Source organism: Haliotis rufescens, unplaced genomic scaffold, assembly GCF_023055435.1.
Source record: "Haliotis rufescens isolate VD_foot unplaced genomic scaffold, xgHalRufe1.0.p SCAF_51, whole genome shotgun sequence".
In the NCBI taxonomy this organism is placed as follows: Eukaryota; Metazoa; Mollusca; class Gastropoda; order Lepetellida; family Haliotidae; genus Haliotis; species Haliotis rufescens.
In genome coordinates this window covers 3,166,157-3,182,925 of record NW_025964235.1, presented here as the reverse complement: position 1 = coordinate 3,182,925, position 16,769 = coordinate 3,166,157, and the positions used below count along the sequence as shown (strand labels likewise).

The following is a 16,769-nucleotide window of genomic DNA, read 5'->3' as shown; positions in this document are numbered from 1 at the left end:
AATGCTTATACATGTTTTAATGAATTTAGGATACTAATATGCTTGCTTAACTCAATAATAATCACGAATCCACATTCCGTGTATTCGTGTCTAAACACACATATATCCAAATACAAACAATATCTACAATATTGCAAATACCATTTAATGAATGAAATCATCAATCCAATCATAAAATACTAACTTTGGAATTTAATGTAAGGTTCCCCCAAACGATCCTCATGATAACACCTGAGAAATAGTAAATATATATCTTTATCCTTGGAAAGGTATATGTGGAGTGACCATAGTCCTTCTTAGGCGTACAGTATACAGCATGACCATATAGACAAAAGGCTTAAATAGTAAATATATATCTTTATCCTTGGAAAGGTATATGTGGAGTGACCATAGTGCTTCTTAGGCGTACAGTATACAGCATGACCATATAGACAAAAGGCTTAAATAGTAAATATATATCTTTATCCTTGGAAAGGTATATGTGGAGTGACCATAGTCCTTCTTAGGCGTACAGTATACAGCATGACCATATAGACAAAAGGCTTGAGTTGGGAGAGGGTTGAGACTATTGTAGAAGTGCACAGGGTGTGACATTCACAAATGCACCAGGCAGTAAGCATGCTTGGTAAGAGTGCTGTGACTGATAATTTAGTGTTTAAAGTAGGCTGGGCAATAAAATAATATGACTAAAGCTGCATTAAATTATGAACATGAATGATACTTAAAAGGTAAGATACAAGAAATATTCAAAATATGTAACTGCCACAGAGATATGTATTTCACGATGCAGTATCTAATAATATTTGTTTTCAATTTTAATCAATTGACCAGTTGACGCAATTACATGAAAGGTGGGATACCTCCTAACAGCAATCCAATCCAATATAAAATTAAGCAATGACATAATGATCACGTTGAACGACACTGGTACATAAACACAGTCATCACGTTGAACCACACCGGTACATAAACACAGTCATCACGCTGAATTACATTGGTACATAAACACAGTCATCACGTTGAACCATACTGGTACATAAACAGAGTCATCACGTTAACTTACACTGGTACATAAACACAGTCATCACGTTGAACCACACCGGTACATAAACACAGTCATCACGTTAACTTACACTGGTACATAAACACAGTCATGACGTTGAATTACATTGGTACATAAACACAGTCATCACGTTGGATTACATTGGTACATAAACACAGTCATCACGTTGAACCACACTGGTACATAAACACAGTTATCACGTTAAATTACACTGGTACATAAACACAGTTATCACGTTAAATTACACCAGTACATAAACACAGTCATCACGTTAAATTACACTGGTACATAAACACAGTCATCACGGTTAATTACACCGGTACATAAACACAGTCATCACGTTAAATTACACTGGTACATAAACACAGTCATAACGTTGAACTACACCAGTACATAAACACAGTCATCACGCTGAATTACATTGGTACACAAACACAGTCATCACGTTGGATTACATTGGTACATAAACACAGTCATCACGTTTAATTACACCGGTACATAAACACAGTCATCACGTTAAATTACACTGGTACATAAACACAGTCATCACGTTGAACCACACTGGTACATAAACACAGTCATCACGTTTAATTACACCGGTACATAAACACAGTCATCACGTTGAACCACACCAGTACATAAACACAGTCATCACGTTTAATTACACCGGTAAATAAACACAGTCATCACGTTAAATTACACTGGTACATAAACACAGTCATAACGTTGAACCACACCAGTACATAAACACAGTCATCACGTTGAATTACACCGGTACATAAACACTGTCATCACGTTGAACCACACCGCTACATAAACACAGTCATCACGTTAACTTACACCGGTACATAAACACAGTCATCACGTTGAACCACACAAGTACATAAACACAGTCATCACGTTGAACCACACCAGTACATAAACAAAGTGAATCAATCAATCTTTATTCATGGTACTTATGAGGCCAAAGGTCGATAGTACATTGTCTGGGGGCGTGTTACAAATTCATACATTTTCTTAGTTTCATGGCATGATAAACAAACATTGATAAATTTCTAATAGTTTCGGTACAATCACAAGTTATTAATTTACAAAATTTGTCACCGTTTGGGTTGCGGTAGAAATAGTTACTTAGGTATTTTGCTCTTAAATCTTTATACACTGGACATACACTTAAAAAGTGATATCCATCTTCAATACAATCAGTTTTACAAATCCTGCAAAGTATCTGTTCTCTTGCAATACCTTCACATCTGCCTGTTTCAATAAATAGAACATATGAGCCACAACGAAATAGAGAAAGAGCTGTTCTAAACTTATGTAAATTTACACTTAACAGATAAGGTTCTCGTTTTATAGTAGTCTTAAATGTAGTGTAGTAATTTGCTTTTCTAGAACTGGACAAAGAACCATGCCATATTTGGATGAACATATCTTTTAAGGTCTGTGTCAAACGGGAGAAGAAATGCTGTGGCCTATCTACATGTTGCTGTAACCAAATATAACCATATCCACATTCGTATATCATGTTCTTAACTTTTGATGCCCAATTTTGTTTCCCATGGCTGTGGTAGAGAAGCATCATATTATAACATTTTCTAGGGTATCTTGAAGATGGCATATTTAATAGCTTGACCCAGTATTTAATAACCTTTAAATAACTATTGATATACATGGGAAACCGTCCGCACTCACCATATACCCTTGCGTTTTCTGTGCTAGATTTTACACCCAAGAACTTTTTACATGCATATAAATGTAGTTTATCAATAACATACAAATGTTCTAGGCCCCAAATTTCTGATCCATGCAATAGAATAGAATAGAATATAGGATAAAAACATTGTCACTGGTGGAGTATCCCTTTCTAAAACCTGCTTGTGACTCACTTATTTTATCATAAGAATCCGTCCCCAAAACAAGTCTCTTATTAATAATTGAAGTAAATATACTGGCCAAAAAAAGAAACGCATAGCTGAAATGTTTTTTTCAAACTTGACTGTTATTAAAGATGAAGGTTTGAACTCAATATAAATGTCATTGCTAACTGTGAATATTGACCTTACACTAATTTATTGCACCCGAACACAACATTTGGTGACTTGTCGCCAAAATACAGCATCTTGAAACCAAACTGAGAGGAATTGCATGGAGAAAAAGCTGTAACCATGCTGCACGTGCAAATACGGCTACTTAACCTTTATACCGATGGGTATAAAAATTTGGCAGTCCTGCTGCGAATCACTGTCCGATGTTCTGTATACGTGACTCTCATGATGCCAAAACTGAATGAAGACTTTAGAAACAGAACCATTGGCCGTCTGGAAGCTGGAGAAAGTCAGACATCAGTAGCCAGGCACTTTAACGTGAGGCAGAGTACCATTTCTCGTCTGTGGCAGCGCTACAGACCCTACAACTCTACAAGAGATCGACCGAGAAATTGAAGACCCAGTGTCACAACTGAGGCGCAGAACCGTGTTGCATTTTCGCAACCGGACAATCAGTGCAGTATACACAGCTAACAATGTTCCTGGTCTTCGTAGAGTCTCAGCGCAAACCATCAGAAATCGTCTAAGACAGCATGGGATACGGCCAATGAGACCATATACAGCGCCCGTTTAGCGGCAACATCATCGTCGTGCACGTCTGCAATGGAGCAGAAATGTTCGACCATGGACCCTAGTGCACTGGAGAAGGATATGGTTCAGTGATGAGTCGCGGTTCATGCTGCATCACCATGATGGTAGGATGCGTGTCTACAGAGGGAGAAATGAACGCCACACTCGACACTGTATTCATTAAGTCGACCGTTACGGCGGTGGAAGTGTCATGATGTGGGCAGGCATATCCGTGAATGGTAGGACAGATCTGGTGCACGTGCAGGGAAATTTAACAATCTCAGGAAATATTTAATGTAAATTTTCAATGTCCCTCAGCTGATAGAACAGAAAGATCAGCAAAAAGAAAAGCAAAAAGATCAATTAAATTTGATAATTTAGAAAAAGAAACTGAAAAAGACAGGCCAGATGGAGAAGTAGAGGTGCAAACAGAATGTGTTAGGATGTTCATCATTCAGGATGCTTTGATTTTTGCATGGAGTTCAAGCAGTTGATTGTTTAAACATTATTTTTTTCTTCACAGCAAACTGATAGAAATGATCTTATCTACTTCTATGGGTAGCTAAAGTATCGGGTGTCAATAACCTGTATTCTTTTGACAAGCTGTTTATATTTTGGTTTTTTATTTTTAACATGTTGATCACTAAAACTAATAATGGACTGTTCAAGGATAATTTATGTATTTTATAATAATAATAAGTATTTTATAGTAGGACTGCTCAATATTCTATGTGATGTCTTTTTACAGTACAGTATGGGTTCAACCTTGGAACATTATATGCTTATATCATACGGAGTGAAAGTAATGTAATTTAAATATCATTTAAATTCCAATCTTACTAAAATCAGATGCTTTTTTTTGCAGTGTTATCTGATTTGAATACATTGATTAAAATAAGACATCAATTCTAATTGAAATATTGAATACCAGAATGATATATTAATTTCATTTGACTGTGAATACTACCATATTGTTTAGTTGATATTTGTTATGTTTACTGTTACTAATAACTATATATAAAGCTGATGATGACCTGAGTTTCCAATCACCATGTTCTAACAAAATTATTGAATTTGTATATTTCAAACCAAAAGAAATTATTTCCAACCCATGCTATTTGCTTGAATATTTGCCTCAAGTACTTATACGGTACAATTCACCATAAAGTGGTGAACAAATTCTGGGTGAATGTTAATTTCTTTTGGTATGAGCATTCTTTCTCACGCAGATGCCAGATTGGTAAGAGGTTTAATCTGTTTTCTTGAAATAATTACAGTCTTCTCAGTTCCTTTATGATCAATATCAACCTGCTCAGCATGCTTTCTTCATTTGTGTTTCATGTTTTGGTAACTTAATATCAGAAGTAAATTTTATTTACATATTTATTACATACCGGTTTAGTAACTGATATAACTTCTCATTATAAAGATAAAATATCTGGTAATGATTCAAAGATTCAGCTGTTGAACAATGGTGGGCATGTTGGCCCATGCATGATGCAATGTCTGACTCTGGGTGTCAGTCTAGACAAGAGGTGAATCACCTTTGGCATCCATAGTTTGTTCATAATTGAAAAAGTGGTTTCCTTAACTTGTTTATCAATCAATCTGATAATCTGACATTTTCACTGTTTGTATTTACAGCAAATCTTAAACATATGAATAACTTGAGATCAGGCATGAGAATATGAGCAGTTATACACTGAACAAACAAATGAAGGAATCTTGGATAGATGTGTGTAGTAAAGACTGAGCACACAATTTCATAAAAACATATTCATGGTCCCTAACTATTTGTGTTGAGTATGTAATTAGGGTGTCGCTATGGAGTGGACAACATTACATTCATTCTGTATATGTTTGTTCTTTATTTAGGTGCCTGTGTGGTATCCGAGTGGGAAGAAGACCACCATACTTACGGATGACACACACAAGAGAATGTGCATGACAATTGCACGAGGGAGCAATGTGGAGAAAGTTGTGGCGGATCAAATAAGGAGTGCTAAGCCAGGAGCAATTATTGAAGCCAGTGCCAAGGTTGTTAAAGACGAGTGCCAAGAGCTGTGCCAGAGGGGTTCTGGTACTGTCATGCAAGATAAAAGCTATAACAATCTTCTCCATTTCACCTGGGAGGACTTTCATAAGGACCTCAAGACCCAGTGCCCTAGCTTTCTTGCACTATTGGAGGCTGCAGTTTGTGACAGCCATCCAGATTCCAGCAGCAAACACTTCAGACATGTTATGATGACTGCTGCAGTTTCTCTTCATGGCAGAAACAGGGAAATGTCCGTAATGCAGTATCCTACTGCATTTGTACTGATGCATGGTGGATGTACACAAAAGGTACTGGTCTTTAGGAGAGCTTTAATATTTTGCTCATAATTTATTTGTTGGGTGTTAGATCTATTTGGATGCATGTTTTTGGCCCCAACAATATTTTTGTTAATATTTCATCATTATAACTGGACAGTCAGATATCCCTATGCCTACATTTGGTTGTTTTGATGGACCACCCGAGGGCAGTATTTCCAAATCGTTAAAAGCCTACTGGGTAAGGGATAGGAAGCTATTGCAGAATAACGTTCTTAGCTTCTTATGTCATTCATTCATTCATTCATTCATTCATTCATTCATTCATTCATTCATTCATTCATTCATTCATTCATTCATTCATTCATTCATTCATTCATTCATTCATTCATTCATTCATTCATTCATTCATTCATTCATTCATTCATTCATTCATTCATTCATTCATTCATTCATTCATTCATTCATTCATTCATTCATTCATTCATTCATTCATTCATTCATTCATTCATTCATTCATTCATTCATTCATTCATTCATTCATTCATTCATTCATTCATTCATTCATTCATTCATTCATTCATTCATTCATTCATTCATTCATTCATTCATTCATTCATTCATTCATTCATTCATTCATTCATTCATTCATTCATTCATTCATTCATGTGTATTTGTTTTTACTTCAGAACATTGAACGGCTAGCACAGCTTCGTATGTGTGTACACCCGAAAACAGTACACAGGAAATTGATGAGTTGGCAGGAGACCAGTTAGTTGGAGACAACTGGGATAAGAACATTCTCCCTTCTTATCGGACATCTGATCGGAAGACTGTCTCGCTCCATCTTTTCAATATGTATGCAGTTGTGGACAGAGTTATACCATCACCTGCTGTTGGCTTTTGTAAGGTCCTTGATGCTACACAACTGGACGCTTCACATTTCATTCCATCTTGTGATGAACAGGATCAGCTGATGAAAGAATTGACATTCATAGTTGCAACAACAGTTGTCAACAACATACCAAAGCTGGAGAGATGTTTCAAGGCTATCTACCCCAAACACCTGCATCACATTTACAGTGCCACTGCTGGTGTCAAAACAGTTCAGGTATGATATAACTTGGTATTTTGGTCAGGTTTAATAATGTGATCATATTATTTAATGACGAGAGCTATTCAGTGTAAGTCAGAGATATTTGTAATCATTTCGTGTTGTTGTGTTAAGAGTTTAATGAGACTGAATGAATAGATTTTTGTTGTTTAATGAAGTAAATGAAATTTGCAGTATCCTCTGGGTTTATTCGACTGTAATGAAAACTTTACACAAGAACTCATTACCCTGCTGGCAAACTCACCGGAGAAGTATGTGCCAATGTCAGATGGTGATATAGTGGAGTCAGTCTTCTTGGGAGGTACGTCTCTCTCTCTCTCTCTCTCTCTCTCTCTCTCTCTCTCTCTCTCTCTCTCTCTCTCTCTCTCTCTCTCTCTCTCTCTCTCTCTCTCTCTCTCTCTCATAATGCAATATCTCATTATCACTACAAATGTATATCAACAAAACTATTCAATAATTATCAGGTACATTATTTCACAAAACCAAAAATACTTTAAAAAAAAATATTTCATCTGTCCTGCACATAAAGTTTGAATACAAACCAATCTCATTAAAATCAGATCTCAGTTCTCGCTACCGCTAAACAAAGATCTGAGGACATCCCATTACGGGTCACGTCAGACCGACCTTGCGCGAACTTTGACCGACCAATGGAATGACCAATCAGAAGGCAGCTTTCTCGTGCTTTACGGCACTAATTTCAAATTGGCGACTACGCTTCGAAACGTATTTTGACAAATTCTCGATTACAAATTTGAAACCTAAACAAAAGAACATTCTGGTATGGCTAACAGATAGTCTATATTCTATGGATTCAGTCGTTAAACCCGTAACTATCGTTCGGAGTTAAAGTTTTCGAGGTTGCATGATTAGAAATCACATTCCGACTGTCACTTTCATAATCTGGTAAACGATGCTCTGATTGGTCGGATGAAAGGTCGTTCTGACGTGACCCCTAATGGGATGTCCTCAGATCTTTGTTTAGCGGTAGCGAGAACTGAGGTCTGATTTTAATGAGATTGAATACAAACTATTGCTGTGTCCGGTGTGTTAATATACGTTTGTTTATATTGACAGGGGACAGGCTGACAGATGAGAGAGTGCAGGGGGCACAAAATGCCATGAGAAATGCCCCAACAGCAAAAGAGAAATTGGAAGGTTTCATCTCCAAAACAGAAGACTTTAACAGACTAATGAACTTTTTGGAGGTAAATATTAGGCACAATATATAATTGACAGCATCATCTTGTTTCTGTCTGGAAATATGTGTTCTTACTTATCTCTACATATCTGGTTTACATTTTTACCAGAGAAATATTCTTGTCTAGCCTTTTTGACAATAGGTCATTGCATAACATTGGAGGGACAAAATATATAGTGCATACAAACATGTAGAAGCAACCAAGTGAAGAAACTTGGTGCCAATCTCAACCATGCCTGAAGATTTTAACCTAATATTTAGTGAATATTTCATGTATATCATTTGTTTCATATGCTAATTATTGTTCGAAAAAAGTCATAAGTTTATATAAGTAAACAGTATGTTATTGCTTCCTTGTTTTGTTGGTTTTAGGCAGTGACCAAAATGACCTACAGCACGAAAAGTGTCAATGACAGAGGCACTATGCATTACTACAGAAATCTCTTGAATGCAAGGAACGTCAAGGGCAAGGTCAAGAATGCTTATCGACCATACAAGATACTATATTACACAGTATTGGAAAGTTTATGCCTTGCCCTCTTCCTGCAACATTTTGGTATTGAGGATTTGTATGCTGATATACCATTACCTGATGGTTTTTCTGACATGTCAGAGGAGGACAAGATCGGATGTTTGAACGACATCTGCAGCACAATTCTGAGGAAGTGGTTCTTCGACAGCACACAGGATGTATTTCATTACCTAAGAGAAGTGATTACTGACAAAGATCATCCAGAAAACTCCTGGCTGGCAAATCTGGACCAAGACACTGACCGAATCCATTGTCATTTTTGTGACAAATCATATGCATATGTTGGATCTTTGATGTCACATGAAAAGAAAGTCCATAATGTTGGAATTGAAAAGCCCCTAAAAAAATCAAAAGGTACTGGTGGTGATGAACTACACAGCTACATCCTCATGCTTTTCAAACTTTTGCTGTTGCACAAAAACTTGGACACAGCTGTGGACATGGGTGATGGCGAGAGGTCAGTGAGATCAGCAAAATATGAACTGCCAATCTACAACAGAACCAACAAGGTAAAGTGCTGTATTGGGTCCATTCATTTAACATCACTCTCTTCAGGGTTGTTGCCCAAGGAGCAGACAGAAAGGTTTGTTGCTAACCGATTCATCAATTTGCAAGGTGGCAGAAATAACAATATTGCCCTAGATGAGTTCATCGAGATGTTAAACAGAGACAGCAAGAATGCCTGTTCTGGGTACAAAACAAAGGAGAGCATCATTCGCCATTCAAAGGAGTACCCCCATCTTACAAACTCAATCAGACATTTCGATTCCTTGTGTGTTGTACGGAAGAGTAAAGGATTCCACCACTTGCCATCCTTCAAGGAAGATGTTGCAAAAGTAGCAAAGGATTTGATTGAAATTGATGCTCTGAACCCACAAAATCAGCGGACCCTTCACTGCAAGGAGCTTGTGACAGAAAGAGACCCTTTTGACAAGTGTTTTCATGGACTGTCAACAATGGTCCACAGACACAAGCCTTCTGTGCCATTTAGGAGACTCAGAGACCGACACTTTTAACAAGATATGCGGTTCGGGCAAATGTGCTAACTGACACTTGTTGGTATGATGATGGCATTATAACTAACTGTTGTATACCGGTACTCAAGGATAATAGACATGCTTTGTAAGTCATCACTCCAAAACAAAGATCACTCTTCACTAACTGATGATACATTGAGACTGTATATTATAAAGATATGAGTATATGTATTTATTGTAGTTTACAGTGGCCTAAACATTTTGTGGAAAATTTACACATTGTTTAAAACAGAAGTTTCCCTATACTCAAGATGCCTACTACGCTAATGTCTTACAGAGTAAGGGTGTGGTGATTCCATTCTGCAACTTTATCCTCTAGTCTGAAGCCAGAGTCCAGTAAAATTCTGTTCGGTCTAGTTATCTCAGCTAATAATCGTCCATGATAACATTAAAATCTAATGAAAATGGTGTTAAGGAGACATGTCCAGGCTAGTAGGTGTGTTGCGTGTCAGTGGCTAAGATACTATTATTTCTTATAAATGAAAATGAACATAACCAGCTCTTATTACACAAAACATGTATTGCATTCAATGCATTGATATGTTATGTTTCTATTGTGTATCCAAAGAAAACAATTCATGTGTGAACTTTGACCAAAAAAAACTGTTGTTTCAGTTACCTATTGGCTGAATAGGTAGAAAAAACACTTCTGATATAAGTGATCGTGGATTATTGTCACAACCCCTGTGCTCCTTCAGATTATGTAGACTGATGTTAACGTAACAGGTTTATGTTGTTCCATCCATATGTAACAAGTTTCCTGTTGTCACTTGAGAATAATATACACCCTTAATAGCACAACATTAAATGAAAGTAAGTGAATGTTCATGTGTTAAATCTCTTTATGTCACTTGGCATGATACATAGAAGTTTTGGTATTTTTGAATCAGAATCAGATAAAACTGTTATTTGCTATCTAATCTGAAAATATGAAAGCCGAATAATGAAGACAAATACATAGAATGTTTTCACACCACTTTTAGCAATATTGCAGCAATATCACGGCGGGGAACACCAGAAATTGGCTTGACACATTGTACCCATGTATGTAATCGAACCCGGGTCTTTGGTGTCATGAGCTATCGCTTTAACCACTGGACTACCCTACCACCCGACAAAATAGTACTGACTGGTCCAGACTTGATTAATTACAGACAGCCGTCATATAGCTGGAATATTGCTGAGTGCGGCGTTAAACAACAAACAAACAAACCAAACAACAAAATAGACATATTCTTAAATGTTAACGAGTCCTGATCTCCTACTGCTAAAACCCATTCCTGGTGTCCCCATGGCGTGATATTGCTGTAATATTGCTAAAAGCAGCATAACAAAACATTTCTCATTCCTCATTCGGACTGCTAAAAGTGTTTAGATTGCCAAAGACTGGAAGAGTGCAACAGTCAGATCTGATTTTAATCGTGGCAATAAGACACACATACAGATGTATCAATGCAGTTACAAATCAATGTCAAAACTATCATCAAAGTCTGAAATGCTTAGGTAATCGACGGTGACGTCACTGTCTGCACTGTCATTTGCGTCCTGACAACCATCTATTGAATGAAACATGTCTTCAATCGGCAGAGAAGTGCACACACCACAAGCACAATGTGTTGCACAAGCATCACAACATGCATGGACTCGAGTAGTTTCCTTCAGTTTCTCCATGTCTTCAGGGTTTAAGAAGGATGACATGATGGCTTCTCTTCTGCACCCTGTACACATAGTAATTTCTTTAACTTCCTTCACAACACTTCGTAAATGGTAAGAATTCTACAATAGTAGGGCTGCAGACGGTTTTCCATCTCTTCCAACCCGCCCGATTTCCTGGAGTAGGTCAACAAGTGTGTCGGATAGGCTAAACACTACTACACTGTAAAATGAAACAATGTCAATACCCATTCCAAGTGCACTTGTGGCAATGACCAATCGGAGGGTACCTGTTGGACTTCTTAGGCCTTCCATGATCTTATCCTTCTGCACAGAGGGAGTAAGTGAATGGTACATGTCAACAAACTCTACACATTCAGGTATTTCGGTGGTGATGTATTGAAATAAACGTGCGGTATCTTTTGTTGTCCTGCAGTAAATAATTGTCCTGGGGAAAGCTTTCTGTTTAGTATTCAATCCATCCACAAGCAAGCACATTGCAATTTCAATAGAAGTATGGACCTTTGATACGACAAATTTAATGTTTGGCTTGTTAGGGCTTACTGAAATTTCAACTGTATCTGCTTTCAAATTCAAAACTTTTTTCACTCTTTTCCTGATTTTTAGAGTGCATGTGGCACTTAAGGCCAAAACATTGGCATCAGGAAAGAGGGAGCGTAGCTCCCCAATGTAGGAAAACCATTTTCTGAAGGCTTTCTTCCCAGAATCATCTGTATCTTCTCCCTTGAAAATGAAAATGTTAAAAAATGAAAAGGAAATTTTCTTTTAAATATATCCACAGTTAATGGTCATAAACCATGATAAAATGGAAATCTGCTTCCAATGGCCCTCAGGATATTATACTGTATTATTAATTTATATTGATGAAAACCTGTCTGTCAATGACAGAAATTATTGTTGATGCATTACACTAATTTCGCCCTACATGTGAACCTACCATGTGGCTATTGTGTGAAATTCATCCACTACAATAGATGAAATATTTAACTTCTGTATGGCCGATCTCCACTCCGGATCACCAATTAAGGCTTCTGGAGAGGCATAGATGATATCAATTTCTCCATCCCTAATACGTTGGTCACTCACAGCACTAGCCGCTATAAAGATAAAACAAAAGACAGATGATTATTACAAGTACCTTTCCTGTCTTCAAATCATTTTACTCACTTATAATGCTCTATTGTTTAGGACTGCTATTTATTTTTGTTTAATTTTTTATTTTATTTGAATAATTCATTTCCATATCCCGTGGGAAGTACTGCCATGCAATCTCGGCCATCTATAAGACACTCCAGAATTTTCTTTTGTTCGGTTTTCAGATTTGGAATCGCGAACTTTGTCAAAATAGTTTCCAAAGCGTTGTCCGGTATGGAAGTCGCCATTTTAAACCAGTGCCATAAAACTGGAGAAAGCTGCTTCCTGATTGGCTAATTTCGACTTCCTGTTGGACATTTGATTGGTCGGTCGAAGTTCACGAAAGGTCGTTCTGACATGACCCGTAATCGGATGTCCTCAGATCTTTGTTTAGCGGTAGCGAGAACTAATATCTGATTTTAATGAGATTTGGAAATTAAAATGCTGTACGCTACCGTTATGAAATCCTTCAACGTCACCTTATTCCCGCCATTGACGTCAGAAGAGAGATTTTCCAGCAAGACAACGCAAGACCGCATACTGCACGTGTTACCATGGAATATCTTGCCCACGACAATGTTACTGTGCTGCCATGGCCCTCCAAATCGCCTGACATAAACCCCATTGAACATTTGTGGGATCTGCTAGACAGATGTGTACGACGCCGACAGCCCCAACCACAGACGGTTCAACAGCTGAACCATGCATTGCAGGATGAGTGGAGAAGGATTCCAAAACGCCAGATTCGACGACTCATACAGTCCATGCCCAGGCGGTGTAGAGCTGTGATCGATGCTCGTGGTGGTAACACCCGGAACTGACTTTGGCACAGTGGAATCTCAGACGCAGGCGTCCCTTAGAACATTAAAAGACTGTTTGTAGTGTAAGAAACATGTGCCTCATCCTGTGTAAAATTTGGTTGTTGTATGTTCATTATTTATTGTGTAATCCTATTTCATTAAACATGTAATGAAACACTGATTATTCTGTTATGCGATTCTTTTTTTTGGCCAGTGTATGTTACTGAATGTACTTAGGAGAGTTATGCCTCTGTAATTATTAACATCGCTGGTTGCGCCCTGTTTGTGAAGAGGAACAATGATGCCAACTGTCCAATTCTCTGGAAAATATGATCTCTCTAAAAGGATATTAAAAATAAGTTCCAAATATGGTATTAAAATATCTGAGGAATGTTTAAAAAACTCTGCTATCATATTATCATTTCCAGCTGCCTTATTATCTTTAAGGTTGGATATGCTGTCAATAATTTCCTCTTTAGATATTGGACATTCAAGAATATCAGCTGTTACACTGTCAACTCTATCTTCGACGAAACTCAGTCATCACGTTGAATTACATTGGTACACAGACACAATGATCCCGTTGAATTACATTGGTACAGAGACACAATGATCCCGTTGAATTACATTGGTACACAGACACAATGATCCCGTTGAATTACATTGGTACATAAATATAATGATCCCGTTGAATTACATTGCTACATAAACATAATGATCCCGTTGAATTACATTGGTACACAGACACAATGATCCCGTTGAATTACATTGCTACATAAACATAATGATCCCGTTGAATTACATTGGTACACAGACACTATGATCCCGTTGAATTACATTGGTACGTAAACATAAAGGTCTCACATTGGTACATTTCTATGATGATCTTACTGTATCATATAACTACATAGCCTGATGGTATGGTTGTCAAAGCTGTTGACATTCGTAACAGTTGGTATTTTTCAGAATGATGAGATCGGTCCTGCAAATGTTATCCGTCCCTTACTAACAAGTGACAAGGTATGGGTTCTTTTCATTTCCTTTAAAATAATATTGATAGTATATTTGCCAGGGTTTTGTGATTAAGGTACATGTGTTAATACTTTCTCTGATGTACGATTTTTTATGAAGATGCAATTACTAATGGGTCGGCCAAAGTATCATGGTACTCTGGAACCTGACAGCTTGACGAGTGTCATGGTACTCTGGAACCTGACGGCTTGACGAGTGTCATGGTACTCTGGAACCTGACAGCTTGACGAGTGTCATGGTACTCTGGAACCTGACGGCTTGACGAGTGTCATGGTACTCTGGAACCTGACAGCTTGACGAGTGTCATGGTACTCTGGAACCTGACGGCTTGACGAGTGTCATGGTACTCTGGAACCTGACAGCTTGACGAGTGTCATGGTACTCTGGAACCTGACGGCTTGACGAGTGTCATGGTACTCTGGAACCTGACAGCTTGACGAGCGTCATGGTACTCTGGAACCTGACAGCTTGACGAGTGTCATGGTACTCTGGAACCTGACGGCTTGTCATGGTAGCTCGCTAGCCAAGATTTAGGGATTGGAACATCTACGCCATGAATCTGTTAACGTGAAATGTATTTAAGTCAATTATATTTATTTATGTTTTATATTAAGATATCAATAAACCTGTCCGGTGGATCTATTGGCTTTGTTGTATATCATAGCAACATGGGATTAAAGGTCTCATTCTATTGTCTTAAACAACACTCAATAAACCAAAGATTCAGTCCCGCTTTTACACCGTTCTAAAATACATTTCTTCCTTCTTTCTTTTACTATGAGATTCCAATTGCTGCTGAATCCCCTGTTTCACTTCCCTTTCACTGTGATACTGACTAATGGACCCAGTGGGTATGTGGGGTTAGACCCCCAGCAGCATGCGGGTCACCACGGAGCAGGTGTCCGGGCTCGTTGACAATATTGATAGCGTGTCAATGTAAACAGATTCCGTTCGTCGTTGCTCAAAATATGGATCACTGGATTGTCTGGAGTCGACTATTCCAAGACCACCATCGTATAGCTGGAATATCGCTGAGTACGACATTAAACAACGAACAAACCAGCATAATTGGACTGATGGATGACGTCTTTCTGTTCTGTGGCTGAGGTAACTATTCAGACGATTCTAACTCCCTCAGCAATAACATTAATACTTGCTGTCGAGTTATTCGAGAAAATAATATTATTTTCAGGTTGAAATTTTAGAATGTCAGTATCTGTTTCGGCACCGTTATTGCTTTATTTTATTTTCCCGGCAGGAACACTGCTGTGCTGCGTTAGGCAACAAACACATTTCATGCAAACATTTTGTGAGTAGCGGGTGCTACCCGTAGAGCGGAACAGATGTACCCTTTTCACGAACACCTGGGGTTGTCACTGAAGTGGACCATTTTCATATTCATATTTTTTACCATTTCACCCAGTGCACTCTGTTTCCGCAGATAATTGATACTGATTAATCTCTAACGTTGACGTTATATATCATATTATTCACGACCACATGTATAAGGTGTTTCTAGGTTCAGAGAAGTAGTAGATTTCCATACCTGCAATAGGGAATTAATACGGCACACAACATAATTATGGCTTTTTATGTTTTGCTTTCGAAAGTGCATAATCCTTTCAATACGCAGTTTTGGACATATACACATGCACAAAAGTTAAGCGCCACCATTTTCATAGTCTCTTGATTTCACGTGTGGGAATCAGAAATACGAAATATGATGATGTATGACTGAATTAGGCTTCCATAGTTTCATGAACCCAAATTTGTCCAGATACCACAAAGAAAGCGTGATTTACGTGTTGCTGCAGTTCCCCTACCCTATAAATAGTGAAATTCAAGTTTCAGACACGTGGTTGCATTTTGCTCCTGTGCGAGATTCCCCTTTCAATAGAGGTTGAAAATCAGCCATGGTGAGGAGAAAGTTAACGAACGCTGAAAGATGGCAAGCGATAGGCATGAAAAATGCTGGCATGTCATGCAGGGCCATTGCAAGACAAATGGGTCGTCATCACAGTGTTATAACTCGTTTGATTGTCAAACATGGTCAAACCAATGATGTCAATGACAGGCATAGGTCTGGTAGGCCAAGAAAGACCTCTAACAGAGAGGATAGACGTCTTTTCAGGATAGTCAGACGAAATCCATTTGCCACTTCAACAGATTTAAGACTGCAGTGGATTACCCATCAGAGACTCTCGACGATGACCGTAAAGCGTCGCCTCAGAGCGGCTGGTTATAACGCCAGAAG

At 38.0% G+C, this 16,769-nt stretch overlaps 1 protein-coding gene and 1 pseudogene across 1 annotated transcript; one reads left to right on the top strand and one right to left on the bottom strand.

The window, feature by feature from the left end:
* The first annotated feature begins 5,509 nt into the window (after window positions 1-5,509).
* On the top strand, window positions 5,510-8,337 carry LOC124126444 (annotated as a pseudogene).
* Window positions 8,338-11,651: 3,314 nt separating this feature from the next.
* LOC125374087 (probable ATP-dependent DNA helicase RecS) lies at window positions 11,652-12,931 on the bottom strand. The gene is given in 3 exon segments (XM_048384842.1): window positions 11,652-12,272; window positions 12,483-12,646; window positions 12,781-12,931. Coding segments are annotated over 3 exon segments (936 nt in total).
* Window positions 12,932-16,769: the final 3,838 nt, after the last annotated feature.